The sequence below is a fragment of the Podarcis bocagei genome (genome assembly GCF_964188305.1).
Source record: "Podarcis bocagei genome assembly, chromosome: 13".
NCBI lineage: Eukaryota > Metazoa > Chordata > Lepidosauria > Squamata > Lacertidae > Podarcis > Podarcis bocagei.
The window spans coordinates 52,759,155-52,773,619 of NC_138138.1; the positions used below are offsets into that span (position 1 = coordinate 52,759,155).

The 14,465-nt window shown below is 48.6% G+C and overlaps 1 protein-coding gene across 1 annotated transcript in view; it reads left to right on the forward strand.

Annotated features, from left to right (window-relative positions):
* Window positions 1–14,465, forward strand: part of LOC308572027 (polyunsaturated fatty acid lipoxygenase ALOX15B-like) — a 46,667-nt gene continuing 32,202 nt past the window's right edge. The window contains exons 1-5 of the mRNA XM_081167802.1: window positions 1–248; window positions 3,557–3,660; window positions 5,888–6,048; window positions 7,941–8,159; window positions 10,466–10,670. Coding sequence (XP_081023928.1) covers window positions 16–248; window positions 3,557–3,660; window positions 5,888–6,048; window positions 7,941–8,159; window positions 10,466–10,670 — 922 coding nt within the window. The 5' untranslated portion in view covers window positions 1–15. The remainder of the gene's footprint in view (window positions 249–3,556; window positions 3,661–5,887; window positions 6,049–7,940; window positions 8,160–10,465; window positions 10,671–14,465) is intronic.

Sequence of the window (14,465 nt, forward strand, 5' to 3'; positions counted from 1 at the left end):
TGGGCTCCACGAAGAATGCGCCTTCCTCTCCAAAGAGTGCTAGTGAAAGCACAAATTCTGCCACTCCCTCGAGCAGGGACAGCTCCTCCCAACACCTACCCCAAAGAGGAAGCAAAGTGGAAAGCCAGCTGGAGGAGGAGAAAATATATCGACTCGTTTGGTGCATCTTGGAGCCGTTTGCCTTGCTGTCCGACTGCCCCAGCCGGTGTGGCCCATTCTGCCTTCTTGATCAGGGCAGCCAGAGACGGGTGAGCATCCTGGGGAGGCCTGGGGGTGGGAGGGAAAGCCACTTAGCCCCCTCCCCAAACTTGGGCAAACTCTCCAGCATCATTGCAGCCCAATTCACAGAGGGCACTGGTCTCCACCTGGCTGAAAAGGCAGGGAAGCTCTGTAGACCCTCTCTGTTCTCAGGGGGTCCTGCCTCTGTGTCCCCAGCGTAGCCTCTCAGAGCTTGCAATGCACCAAGGGTTCCTTTGAGCCTGGTCTTTAGGGGGTTTCCCCTCTCTCTGTCATCTTTTCTCCTCGCCTCGATCGCCCGCTTTCTTTTTCTGTCCCAGTTGCCAAAAGGTCTCAGGCGTGGAGGGAAGGCTCCTTGCAAAAAGAGCAGCCACAGCCCATGCAATATTCTAGTCCTCATCATGGCAGCTAAACCCACTGGCCAGACACAGTGGTGTGTGTGCGCGCGCGTGTGTGTGTGTTTGGAAAATGCAAATAAAAGAGGCTTAGAACCACAGATTTGTATAAGCGAAGACTGGTGATCGGCGGGGCAGTGTGGTGCAGTGGTTAGAGCGTTGGACCGGGACCTGGGAGGCCAGGCTTCAGATCTAATTAATTTTTATAATGAATGATTTTAGAATGTTGTTTATGTTGTACTTTTGTACTGTTTTATTGTTGTTAGCCGCCCTGAGCCCGGCTTCGGCTGGGGAGGGCGGGATATAAATAAAATTTATTATTATTATTATTATTATCTCAACTGGGCCATGAAGCTCGCTGGGTGGCCTGGGGCCAATCGCTGCCTCTCAGCCGAACCTACCTCACAGGGTAGTTGCGGGCATTAATCGAGGAGGGAGGAAACCGTGGATGCTGCTGTTGAATTCCTTAGAGAGAGAAAAAGGGATGTGAATGCCATAAGTAAATAATACTCACCCTTTTAGCCATTCAGTGTTTCCCCCGTCAAGGCTCAAGACCACAAGATGTTTTGCTCGCGGCGTGTTGACATTGTCCGACGATGCAAAGGCTCCATTCTAAGCTGCAGTAATTCAGAGCAGTTTAAGCATCACGGCATTCTAGCCAGGCTGCTTTTATTGCAGGCAGAAATAGAAAACGTGCAACCTTTCCCCACACGGCCTGTGTCTCAGAATAGTGCCTTGTGTGGCGCAGCTGGGAAAGGGCAGAGCTTTGCGCTTGAGGATGCGTTGATACTGCTTGCTTGCTCTCGGTTTTTCTACTCTTAGGAAAGTTTGGCTCTCCACATTTCTGCACTTGTTTGGGGCTCGTCCGGCAGAAAGCCATCAGTGTTACAGTGCAAATTTCTCCAAATATACCACCTTCAAAATGCATTATTTATTTACTTCATGCAATTGATTATGCCGCTTGATTGTAAAACAAACAAACCCTCAAAGAGGTTTACAAAAAAGCAAAAAGGAAAAAAATCAATAAGAAGAATTAATCACAGTGATTTAGGGTATGGGGAAAGTAAATAAGCTAAAAACTGGTGAAGACTTGCATCAACTTTCTCATTGTCTAAATATGTGTTTGTATCTCGTTTCCCCTAAATATGCACATTTTTGCATTTCCTCTCTAATATAATGTGCTTTGTATATGTTATCTTCTACAATATGAGCACATATACCCTTACCAGATGTGTTTTTGTACTTGGTGGGAGAACTGCTTTGCAAAGTTCAGAGAGCTTTTCAAGAACGGCTGCATTGCTTCAGAGAAAAAAAAGTTTAGCTTTAAATGGGAACTGAATTGAATTCATCCTTCCTCTCTCCTTGCAGAGTCATCCCATGCATGTTTACTCTGAGCAAAGGGCTTACCCCGAACTAAGGGCTTATAGCTCAGTTGGTTAGAGCGTGGTGCTGATAATGCCTGGGTTGCAGGTTCGATCCCCAGACAGGACAGCTGCATATTTCTGCATTGCACGGAGTAGGACTAGATGACCGTCAGGGTCCCTTCCAACTCTTATGAGCTCTCCCTGTCTCTGGAGCTTTTCCTGCGAAAACCCGCTCTTTAATGCTAAAGCACAACAAACGGCGATTCGGGCTTTCTGTGTATTGCTGTTTGTTCCGATTCTGCAGTAAAGAGCAGATTTCTGCAGGGAAAGCTCTGGAACTAAAAAAACCAAAACAAAATGAAAGAGAAGTCTGATGTGGAGCTTTAAAACACAGACCACGCCTGGAAAATGTGGAGGAAACGTACCTGCGGACGAGCCCCAAGCCCTCCCTCCTGCTCCCTCCCTCCTGGGAAGTATGCTTAAGATTTCGGCGTGAAAAGGCGCTTAGAACACATCCGCTCCAGAACCCTCATTCTTGTAATTCAGGCCAGGACTGGTTCAGATATGGCTCACTTGCCAGAAGTTGAGTGTCAGAAGATTTGGGGCAGTTTAAAAAGGTGCTTCTTCAGGCAGCGCAGAGTTAGACTATGGAACTCCCTGCCACAGGGATGGCAGCCGACCCGGATGGCTTTAAAAAGAGGATTCGCCAGACTCATGAAGGAGAGGGGCATTGATGGTTCCTAGCAATGATAATAATAATAATAATAATAATAATAATAATAATAATAATAATAATAATAATACAGCCACAATGGCTCTGCCCTGCTTCCATGGTCAGAGGCAGCAATGCCATCTGAAACTACAGAAGGGGGAAAGTGTTGTTTTTGTGCTCGCATCCTGCTTCTGGGTTCCCCTATAAGGCATCTGCTTGTCCACTGTGAGAGCAGGATGCTAGACCAGGTAGGCCGCTGGCCTGATCCTGGCAAAGGCTTCAGAAAGCAGAATTGTTGCCGGCTCCTGTTACCAGTACAGTGGTGCCTCGCAAGACGAAAAGAATCCGTTCTGTGATTCTCTTCGTCTAGCGGTTTTTCGTCTTGCGAAGCAAGCCCATTGAAGGATTAGCGGATTAGCGCTATTAGCGGCTTTTAGCGGCTCATCGGATCAGCTGATAAGCGGCTTAGCGGCTTAGAAAAAGGGGGGAAGGGGGGGGAAACCAGCAGGAACTCGCAAGACATTGTCGTCTTGCGAAGCAAGCCCATAGGAAATTCGTTTTGCGAAGCACCTCCAAAACGGAAAACTCTTTCGTCTAGCAAGTTTTCCGTCTTGCGAGGCATTCGTCTTGCGGGGCACCACTGTAATAATAATAATAATAATAATAATAATAATAATAATAATGCGTCAGTGCTGGGAACTTTTCCATGTTCCTGTGCAAACGGCAAAGTTAAAAATAAAACGGCGGGTTCCAGTCTTGACATCCGCCCCCAGGTTAGGAATGTGTGGCATTTTGCTTCCTGGAAAAACCTGCCTGGCTTCCCACCCTTTCCCTTTCTCTTTTCCAAGGACCTCGAAGATGAGGCTGAAGGTATTCTGGAAGGTGAAGGAGCGCTGGAAGAGATTTGAGGGCGCCCACAGAATCCTCTGCGCCAGCAGCGCTCCAGGAGCAGGTGAATGGTCTCTGGTAACGTCCCTGTGGTGGGAAGAACAGCATGGACCCTAAGGCAGGGGTCAGCAAACTTTTTCAGCAGGAGAAATCCCTCTTCCCAGGGAACTCTGGGAAATGTAGTTCTGTGAAAGGACTCCTTGGCACTCCTAACGAACCACAGGTCCCAGGATGCTCTGGGGGAAGCCACAGACAGGGGTCAGCAAACTTTTTCAGCAGGGGGCCGGTCCACTGTCCCTCAGACCTTGTGGGGGGCCGGACTATATTTTGAAAAAATAAATAAATGAGGAAATTCCTATGCCCCACAAATAACCCAGAGATGCATTTTAAATAAAACCACACATTCTACTCATGTAAAAACACACTGATTCCCGGACCGTCCGCAGGCTGGATTGAGAAGGCGATTGGGCCGGATCCAACCCCCGGGCCTTAGTTTGCCTACTCATACACTAAGGCAGGGTCAGCAAACGTTTTCAGCAGGGGGCTGGTCCACTGTCCCTCAGACCTTGTGGGGGGCCGGACTGTATTTGGGGGGCAGGGAATGAATGAATTCCTATGCCCTACAAATAACCCAGAGATGCATTTTAAATAAAAGCATAATGAACAAATTCCTATGGCCCACAAATAACCCAGAGATGCATTTTAAATAAAAGCACACATTCTACTCATGGAAAAACATGCTGATTCCCCGACCGTCCGCGGGCCAGATTGAGAAGTCATTTGGGCCACATCCGGCCCCCGGGCCTTAGTTTGCCTACTCATGCCCTGAGGAATAATCCCGGCCTGGTGGTCCACACCCAGGGCAATTGCGTACATAATCTGAGCATCCGCTATTCCCCCCGGCAGAAATCCTGTGCCTGTGACAGCTGTGTGGCAGGCGGAAATCCAACAGGGGAAGCCCCTCCCCTTGCCACACCTCCACGTGGGGAAAAGGCTGGTTCAGGCCTCTCGGAGACTCGCCAGGTTGCTGAGGATAGGAGCCGCCGGCCGTGCAAAGTTGTGCCCACCTCTTTGGGGTGTGTGTTGCCTGCTCTGCATTTGTGCAGCCATGTGCACCGCACGGTTTGCATAATATGTGCGGCGAGGCCCTGCGCATCAAAGCGTTTGGTGGAAACCACCCCCTGAGTTTGAGTTCATCCCCTGTGGGAGCCACGACAGCTCTAGCATGGGGAAGCAGCGATAAAATAGGATGTGGGTGTTGGAAACAAAATCTGCCCTTCTTCCCTTATGGGGTATCCAAGAGCCCGTATAGAGTCCTTAAGTGGGTTCCCTATCGGTAGGAGAGAATAACAGAGGCCAACCAGAGAATATTGAGAAGCAAAGCAGCTAGTAAGCCTGATCTTTATTAAAGCTATTGCAACAGAGTGCTCCCCTCACACGCAGGAGGAAGGAGGAGGACGACCCAGAACCAAGGTGTGTCCGCCCTTATTTTAATTTTAAATTCCCTGCCCTGGAGCTCTAGACCACCCCTCCATATATTATACATACATCGCGGAAGGGGTGTAACTCAAGACCACCCCCCACAAACATCATACCTACATCACAGAAAAGGTGGTCTACAACAGAAATTTGAATGTTGTTGTTTTTCCTGTCTGCTAGGTTATCTGATAATGCCTTATCTGATTGCCTTTCCTGGTAGTCTGGCCGTTCTTTCGAAATGGTAATTACAGTGGTACCTCAGGTTACAGATGCTTCAGGTTACAGACTCCGCTAACCCAAAAATAGTACCTCGGGTTAAGAACTTTGCTTCAGGATGAGAACAGAAATCGTGCTCCGGCGGCAGCAAGAGGCCCCATTAGCTAAAGTGGTGCTTCAGGTTAAGGACAGTTTCAGGTTAAGAACGGACCTCCGGAACGAATTTTCACCTCCTCCCTCCTTGCAGAGAAACATTTGGTCAGTTTGGGAGTCAAAATGGTTTCAGGGCTGTTTTCCTGTGCTGCTTCAGACATGCGGTCCACACATCTATGTAGGTGCTTGGCTGGCACATCTATGAACATTTATTATATATATAAGACCTTAAATTTCTTATAATCCTGGGTCACGGTGTCAGGATGACAGCTGCCTGCCTGGAGGTTGCTCATTTGCAAACATTTGGCCCCGTGTTCCGTGGAGCATTCCAGCACCCCTTCTCCTCTCCTACCCCGAATCAATAAACACAGTGTCTGCCTGAAGCGAGAAATGGCCAGCAAGCTGCCAAGGAGATTTAAACAAACATTTTCCTGTCTCCGTAGCTTACGATGCCGCCCGGTGGGAAATGGAGGCTTTCTTGAGGAGGAGGAGGCCTCTGAATGGGGCCCGCCGATGTTCTGGATTCCCTGCTGGCTTTCTGGGGGCCCAAGGAAGGGCCCCCGCTTCCGTGGAGAATCGCACCTATCTCCAGAAAGACTTGCAGGTAACTCTTCCGTCCTTTCAGCAGAAAGCAGGATCTTAAAATTTGGGCAGCTGCTGTGGGAGACTTCTGGGATATGCCGTTTTGACCGTCAGTCTAATCCCACAGTCTTAGGGGGGTGCAGCGTCTGACCCCCGCATGTGGCTGTGCAGCCTCCTTCAAAGAGGATACAGTGCTACCTCGGGTTACATACGCTTCAGGTTACAGATGCTTCAGGTTACAGACTCCACTAACCCAGAAATATTACCTCGGGTTCAGAACTTTGCTTCAGGGTTTGCGCGGTGGCGGCAGCGGGAGGCCCCATTAGCTAAAGTGGTGCTTCAGGTTAAGAACAGTTTCAGGTTAAGTACGGACCTCCAGAACGAATTAAGTTCTTAACCCGAGGTACCACTTTAGTCCTCTATTTTAAAGCCATCAGAAGACAGGCCACCGTTGGAAAGCTGTCTCTGTCTGAAGAGCCGCCAGATCCGTTTTGAAGATAATGAATATCACTAATCATTAAAAACTTCCTTGTACAGGCGTACCTTGGAAGACAAACAGCTCAGTTCTCGGACGTTTTGGCTCCCGAGCGCCGCAAACCTGAAAGTGACTGTTCCGGTTGGCGAACTATTTTTGGAAGCCGAACGTCCGACAGGGCTTCCGATTGGCTGCAGGAGCTTCGGGCAGCTAACCGGAAGCCACGCTTTGGTTTTGGAAGTTGAACGGACTTCCGGAACGGATTCTGTTTGACTTCCGAGGTACGACTGTACAGGGCTGCCTTTAGATGTCCTCTAAACGTCAGATAGTTGTTTATTTCCTTGACATCTGCTGGGAGGGCGTTCCACAGGGAAGGTGCCACCACCAAGAAGGCCCTCTGCCTGGTTCCCTGCAACCTCACCTCGCAGGGAGGGAACAGCCAAAAGACCCTCGGAGATGGACCTCAGGGCTGAACGATGGGGGTGGAGATGCTCTTTTCAGTATATAGGGCCGAAGCCCTTTAGGGTTTTAAAGGTCAGCACCATAAACCCTCAGACGTAGAGGATGGGTGGGTTGGCCATAAAGCTCTGTCTCACAAATAGAAGCTTCTAGAGAACTTGTGCCTCAGGCTAAAGAATTTGCAGCACCCAGCTGTCTCCACCCTGTCCTGGTTTGCACCACCCCATTAAGGAATGTTAAGCTCATACTGGTTTCACGTGTGACCCTCTGTCAGCAAAGGCTGGACCATTAGAGAAACGAGACTATGATCCAGCCTGCTTTCTTACAACCAGCTTCCTCCAGCCTTAGTCTTTTCGTTGCTCCTTGGGGAGGAAGAGGACGGGGTCGAATCTAGATTTAGTTGGCTCCACCGGCCATTGCCTCTGGCTCCCCCTACTGTTGGCTCCCTGCCTCCTGCCCAGCAGTCCCCATGGGAGTTAAAGGTAAAGGGGCCCCTGACCATTAGGTCCAGTCGTGGCCTACTCTGGGGTTGTGGCACTCATCTCGCTTTACAAGCCGAGGGAGCCGACGTACAGCTTCTGGGTCATGTGGCCAGCATTAATAAGCCGCTTCTGACGAACCAGAGCAGCGCACGGAAACGCCGTTTACCTTCCCGCCGGGTTGGTACCTATTTATCTACTTGCACTTTGGCGTGCTTTCGAACTGCTTGGTTGGCAGGAGCAGGGACCGAACAACGGGAGCTCACCCCGTCGCGGGGATTCGAACCGCCGACCTTCTGATCGGCAAGTCCTAGGCTCTGTGGTTTAACCCACAGCGCCACCCGCGGCCCCCTCTATTTCTTCACCCCTTGCTGATAACCTCTGGCCCACATGACGCAGAGGGGCTATCTCTGGCAGATCTACTGCAACCACCTCCCAGTTTCCACCGAAAGCATCTTGTTCGTCCAGTCCCTCATACCTCCCTCTGGACTTAACCTTTAGCCCACGAAGGATCAAGAGGAGAGCCACTGCAGGAGACGGCCAGCTGAGTCCAGCAGCGAAGAAGGAACCCTAATGGCTTCGTACAAGGTCCAAGTGGCAACCGGGACGTTCTGGGGCTCAGGGACCTTCGACACCGTCTCCATCACCCTGGTGGGCTCGAGGGGCAGCAGCCCCAAGCAGACGCTGAACAACACGGGAAAGGACTTTGCCCCGGGAGCGGTGAGTGAGAGGATCTTCAGAGGTGGACTTGGGGGGGGGGAGGCAGGGACTTTGCAGGGCCTGAGGAAGTCGTCTCTCCACTGTAATTCTTTTTATATATGTAAATAATTTTTATTCGTTTCCCATTTAACAATATATAACTACATCATTATTATCTGAAGGAGCGTCTCCGCCCCCATCGTTCTGCCCGGACACTGAGGTCCAGCTCCGAGGGCCTTCTGGCGGTTCCCTCACGGCGAGAAGCCAAGTTACAGGGAACCAGGCAGAGGGCCTTCTCGGTGGTGGCACCTGCCCTGTGGAACGCCCTCCCAGCAGATGTCAAAGAGAACAACAACTACCAGACTTTTAGAAGACATCTGAAGGCAGCCCTGTTTAGGGAAGCTTTTAATGTTTAGTAGGTTATTGTATTTTAAGGCTCTGTTGGAAGCCGCCCAGAGTGGCTGGGGAAACCCAGCCAGATGGGTGGGGTATAAATAATAAATAATAATAATAATAATAATAATAATAATAATAATTATTATTATTATTATTATTATCATCATCATCATCATCATCCCCTTTACCTCTCTGGCTCTCTAGAGCAGGGGTTGGCAAGGTTTACCTCACCTGGGCTGGCTCACTCCGTCTGTGAGCCGGATTGCACCCACGATTTCCGGTGTCTGTCTGCACGCGATTTCTGGCACCACGTAAGCAAATTCCCGCGGGGACTCACCGAGCGGGTGGCTCAGTTTGGGGGCGGCTCGTGGGCCAGTTAAACAACCCCCGTGGGTCGCTTGTGGCCCTTGGGCCTTAGGTTGCTGACCCCTGCTTTATTGCCTGTCCACTTCCTTTCCTCCCGCCTCATAGATTTCAGAATTAACCTTTATATCATAGCATTCTATACGTTTTCCAATTCTAATTACACTCATTACGAAATACCTCAGAATTTAAATAAATATAAAAAGGAAGAAATTTTCTCATTACAAGTCTCCAGACAACCCTGCTAGTGATGTTAATTGCTTACAATGTTCTTTCAAATATCGTATAAATTTACTCCAGTCCTTTTGGAATACTTGATCATGCCAGTTTCGGATTTTTCCTGTCAAATTCGCCAGTTCTGCAAAGTCCATTATCTTCATCTGCCACTCCGCTTTCGTTGGTCTTTCTTATTGTTTCCGTTTAGAATTCCACCTTTCAGTCTTTTCCTTTCTTTTTTCTCTGCCCATTTTTAGCGATATAATACAGTCCAATAATCAACTGCTACGTTATTTAAAATCCCTCTCTTTTAACTCTCAATTCCCCCCGTTGCTGTTTGAGTCAGTGGGACAGATGTAAAAACGGCAGTACTTTCTTTAAAATCTCCTTTTTCCACTGAGCCTTGTGCCTTTTCTTCTGTGCAGCAGTCATGTACAGTGAGAGTAATTCCCATGGTTTTCCTATCTGGCCCCCTGGGGTCTAATCTCCAATATCTAGTTGGCAGGCTTTAGTCTTATATATCCCCCATAGTTCAAAAGCCGATTAGCAAAAGTTAGGGGGTAAAACAAGCTGGAAACTTTACCTCTGCTCGAAGGCTTCTGGTTTTTTAACAAAAGTATTTTTGAACATTTTCTTTAACTCATTATCTATCATTTCCCAAAAACCCTTTACCTCTTTACAAGTCCACCACATGCGGTAAAAGATACCTTCCTTTTCTTTGCATTTCCAACACTCCTTAGCTCTTGCAAGTTTTAGCAAGTTTTGATGGTGTTAAATACCATCTGTACATCATTTCCATGACATTTTATTTAAATGCACTACATGCGGTAAAGTTAACACCTTCCTTCTGCAACCTCCCCCAAGATTCTAGCTGAATATTATATCCAAAATCTTTAGCCCATTGTATCACCACCCCTTTAACCTCTTCATCTTTAGTATGCCTTACCAATAATAGTTTATACTATAGTTTAATGATAGTTTAAATGCAAGATGTGTACAACGTCTACACTGTAATTCTTGACTTGCAAAGCAGCAGGAGCATAGCTGTCAACGTTTCCCTTTTTTTAAGGGAAACCCCCTTATTCCGAATAGGATTCCTCGCAAGAAAAGGGAAAAGTTGACAGCTATGAGCCTTGACTCTTCCTGCCTCTCACTTCACATTCCATGTGAGGTGTTGGGCTGGAGGGGCTTGCTTTGACTAAAACAGCCCCACGGCCAACATTGAGGGAGGCCACATGGGCCAAAAATAGGCCCACAGACCAGGGCTGCTTTAACAGATCCATAATCAAACAGGTGAAGTCCTGCTTCCTGGTGTCGTGGCGAATCAGCGGCTGCCCCTTTTCTTTCCGCAGGTGGATGAATACAAGGTGCCCAGCGATGGGGAGCTGGGCCCGATCCTGCTGGTCCAGCTCCACAAGGAACCCTACCTCTTCTTCCCCGAGGATAGCTGGTACTGCAACTTTGTCCAGCTCGTCACCCCACAGGGAGAGACGTACCGCTTCCCCTGCTACCAGTGGATCGAGGGGTACACGACCCTGGAGCTGAGAGAAGGGACAGGTGAGGTGCTGGTAGCATCCCTGCAGAGAAGCCCTTCGCTGGGACAGGCGACGCAGGGCCAGCTCTCCCAGGTCACCAAGTCCCTTCTGCCGGGAATCACAGAGATAGCGTCATCATCCCACCCCATTGATTAATAATAATAATAATAATAATAATTTATTATTTATACCCCGCCCATCTGGCTGGGTTTCCACAGCCATATCTATTAAACATTAAAAGCTTCCCTAAACAGGGCTGCCTTCAGATGCCTTCTAAAAGTCAGATAGTTGTTTATTTCCTTGACATCTGATGGGAGGGTGTTCCACAAGGCGGGCGCCACCACCGAGAAGGCCCTCTGCCTGGTTCCCTGTAACTTCACTTCTCGCAGGGAGGGAACCGCCAGAAGGCCCTCGGAGCTGGACCTCAGTGTCCGGGCAGAACGATGGGGGTGGAGATGCTCCTTCAGGTATACTGGGCCTTCGAGGCTGTTTAGGGCTTTCAAGGTCAGCACCAACACTTTGACTTGTGCTCGGAAACGTACTGGGAGCCAATGAAGGTCTTTGAGGACCGGTGTTATGTGGTCTCGGCGGCCACTCCCAGTCACCAGTCTAGCTGCCACATTCTGGATTAGTTGTCGTTTCCGGGTCACCTTCAACGGTAGCCCCACGTAGAGCGCATTGCCGTAGATAACTAGAGCATGCACCACTCTGGCGAGACAGTCCGCAGGCAGGGAGGGTCTCATCCTGCATACCAGATGGAGCTGATAAACAGCTGCCCTGGACACAGAATTGACCTGCGCCTCCATGGACAGCTGTGAGTCCAGAATATGTATCGTATGTGAACTCTTGGAGGTGGCTGGCATCTGTCAGGCCACTTCCCTCCAGAAAATAATTCCAGACTGTGGCCCCGAAAACAGTGCTGGGGGGGGGGGGTTTAAGAACTAAGCTGTTCTTAAACCAAGGTACCACTATAAAACTCAGGACCTGGGAGGAGATGAAGTCCGGCTATTTATTGATCCGTCAGGGTATGTTCCGCCAAGTCCCGACCCCCTCCTCATGGCAAGAGGGGGTATTTATAACTTTTTTACAAAGCATTCTAATTTCATCCAGTCACGTACATTGTTGCCTCATTCAAGTTGTGAGATGCGTTTCAGGTTAGTACGCTTGTGCAATGAGCTTCGGCTGTTTCTGCTGACGCAGCTTTGATTCCCACCCATGGCCTCCGCACTGTTGCAAAAGCCCCTGTGGTTTATGGGAACCTGCGTTCTGTGTAGCCATTTGCGTTCTGTTGTGTGCTGTGTTCCTTCTTGTAGCAACTTACATTCTAGCTTTGTGCTATATATTGTGATTTACGTATTAGCTGTATTTCTGCCCCGAACTTGCAGAATCAACAGTTTTTTAAGGCAGCAGTTTCTTAAAGCCACTACCATAATTTCCCTATTAGCCACACACTCAGGGTTTCACAGGGGTACACATATTGTGGCCCTTTGTGCCACCCCCACACCGGTAGGGCTGGGAATGTCCCCCCGCCTAAAACCTTGGGGAACAAAGTTTGCCGGGCTGTGTTGTTGACAGTACTGAGCGAGGCAGAGCAATGGTTTTGACCAGTGCCGGATTTACGTATAAGCTAAACAAGCTATAGCTTAGGGCCCCACTCTCTTGGGCCCCCCCAAAAAAATTAAAGAAAAAAATGTATGTATATTTCCAAAATATAAGATAAAAAACAAATAAAATAAAACCTACATACAGCAACAGTGTTTTGTATTGTGTAGGCTCCTATGATGTAAGTCACGGGCCCCGCCTGCGAGCCTGCTCCCTAAAATATCACTGGTTTACTTCTTTCTATATATAGGGTGCCTACATTCTGCATGGACTGGTTGCAGGGCAACATGGGCAAATGGCTTGAGATCCCCTTTAGGTCCATCAATTACCATATAGCATATATTCAACACAAAAAAACTGTGACAATTTGTTGTTGACAAAGGACAGCTGGACATATAAAAGGCCCCATTACCTTCAGTAGCTTAGGGTCTCATCAAACCTAAATCCAGCCCTGGTCTTCACTTGGTACAGTGGTGCCTCGCAAGACGAAAAGAATCCGTTCTGTGATTCTCTTCGTCTAGCGGTTTTTTCGTCTTGCGAAGCAAGCCCATTGAAGGATTAGCGGATTACCGCTATTAGCGCTATTAGCGGCTTTTAGCGGCTTTTAGCGGCTTATCTGCTGATCAGAACAGCTGATAAGCGGCTTAGCGGCTTAGAAAAGGGGGGGGAAGGGGAAAAAACCAGCAGGAACTCGCAAGACATTGTCGTCTTGCGAAGCAAGCCCATAGGAAATTCGTTTTGCGAAGCACCTCCAAAATGGAAAACTCTTTCGTCTAGCGAGTTTTCCGTCTTGCGAGGCATTCGTCTTGTGGGGCACCACTGTACAAGGGAGCTTTCTGTTGTTTCTGCGCACCGTTTACATTTCCCACAATGCCATGGGGTGAGAGAGCAACTCTGGGGCAAAATTAAAAGGGCGGCAAGACCCAGGTCTGCTCAGAATGACACCCGTCTTGCCCATTGCAAGGTGGTTCTTTTAAAATGAGATTCAGAAGTACAGTGGTACCTCGGAACTCGAACGTAATCCGTTCCGGACCACCGTTTGACTTCCGAAACGTTCCGAGGTGCAGCTTGACAGCTAGGTTTTTGAACAGCGGAAGCCGCATTGGACGTTTGTGTTCCGAGGAATTTTCAAAAACCGGAGCACTTACACCCTGGTTTTCGTTGTCTAAACGGAGCCATTTGAGTTCCGAGGTACCACTGTTGTAAACAAAAATTGCCCTTTTTCGCTTATGGGGTATCCAAGAGCCCATATAGAGTCCTTATGTGGGTTCCCTATTGGTAGGAGAGAATAACAGATGCCGACCAGAGAATATTGAGAAGCAAAGCAGCTAGTAAGCCTGATCTTTATTGATCTGTTGCAACAGGGTGCTCCCCTCACCCGCAGGAAAGGAGGAGGACCCAGAAAAATTGCGTGCAAGGCAAAAGACTTTTGAAATTGACACCCTGTAGATCAAGACCACCCCCAGAAACATCATACATACATCACAGAAGGGGTGTAACCTAAGACCACCCCTCAGATACATCATACCTACATCACAGAAAAGGCGGTCTTAAAACAGAAATTTGAATGTTTTTCTCTTGTTGTTGTTTATCTCCTGATACTTGATTGGATTGCCTGGGGAGCCTGGCCAGTCTTTTGTAATGATAAATACTTAGTTCCTGGGCCAGATCACAGGCTCACACCCTATTCATATCTTAAATGTGCCCTTAAGACAGGATTTGTGAGGAAAGAGACAATGGGGAGGCTTTTCCATTTTCCTTTGACCTTGCAGAGAAAACATTTGCTGAGTTTAGGAATCAAAATGGTTCCAGGTTGGCTTTCCTGTGCTGATCTATGTATGTGCTTGGTTGGTACGCTTATGAACATTACCATATATCTAAGACCTCAAAATTCCTATCACACCACAAGTGAGCGAGAAGATTAAAGATTTTATTCTAAACAGCAAGCAATATATGCGTGCCAAGCGAGCACTTCAACCTGCCACTTGGAAGCTCTCAAGAAGCGGCGAAGTGACTCTCCCAGGTTGCCTCAGTTTGCATGGCCTGCGGCCGATCAGTCCGTACACGATCTCCTCAAAAACTCTCCCCGCAACCGATTTATAGATTGCTAGCCTGTGTGGCTTGCCCGACTGGTTGCATGCAATTACTGGCTACGTGCCGATTATTTATTAGCCAGCCCCTCCCAATGCCTCACTTTCTAACTCCTCGGGGACGA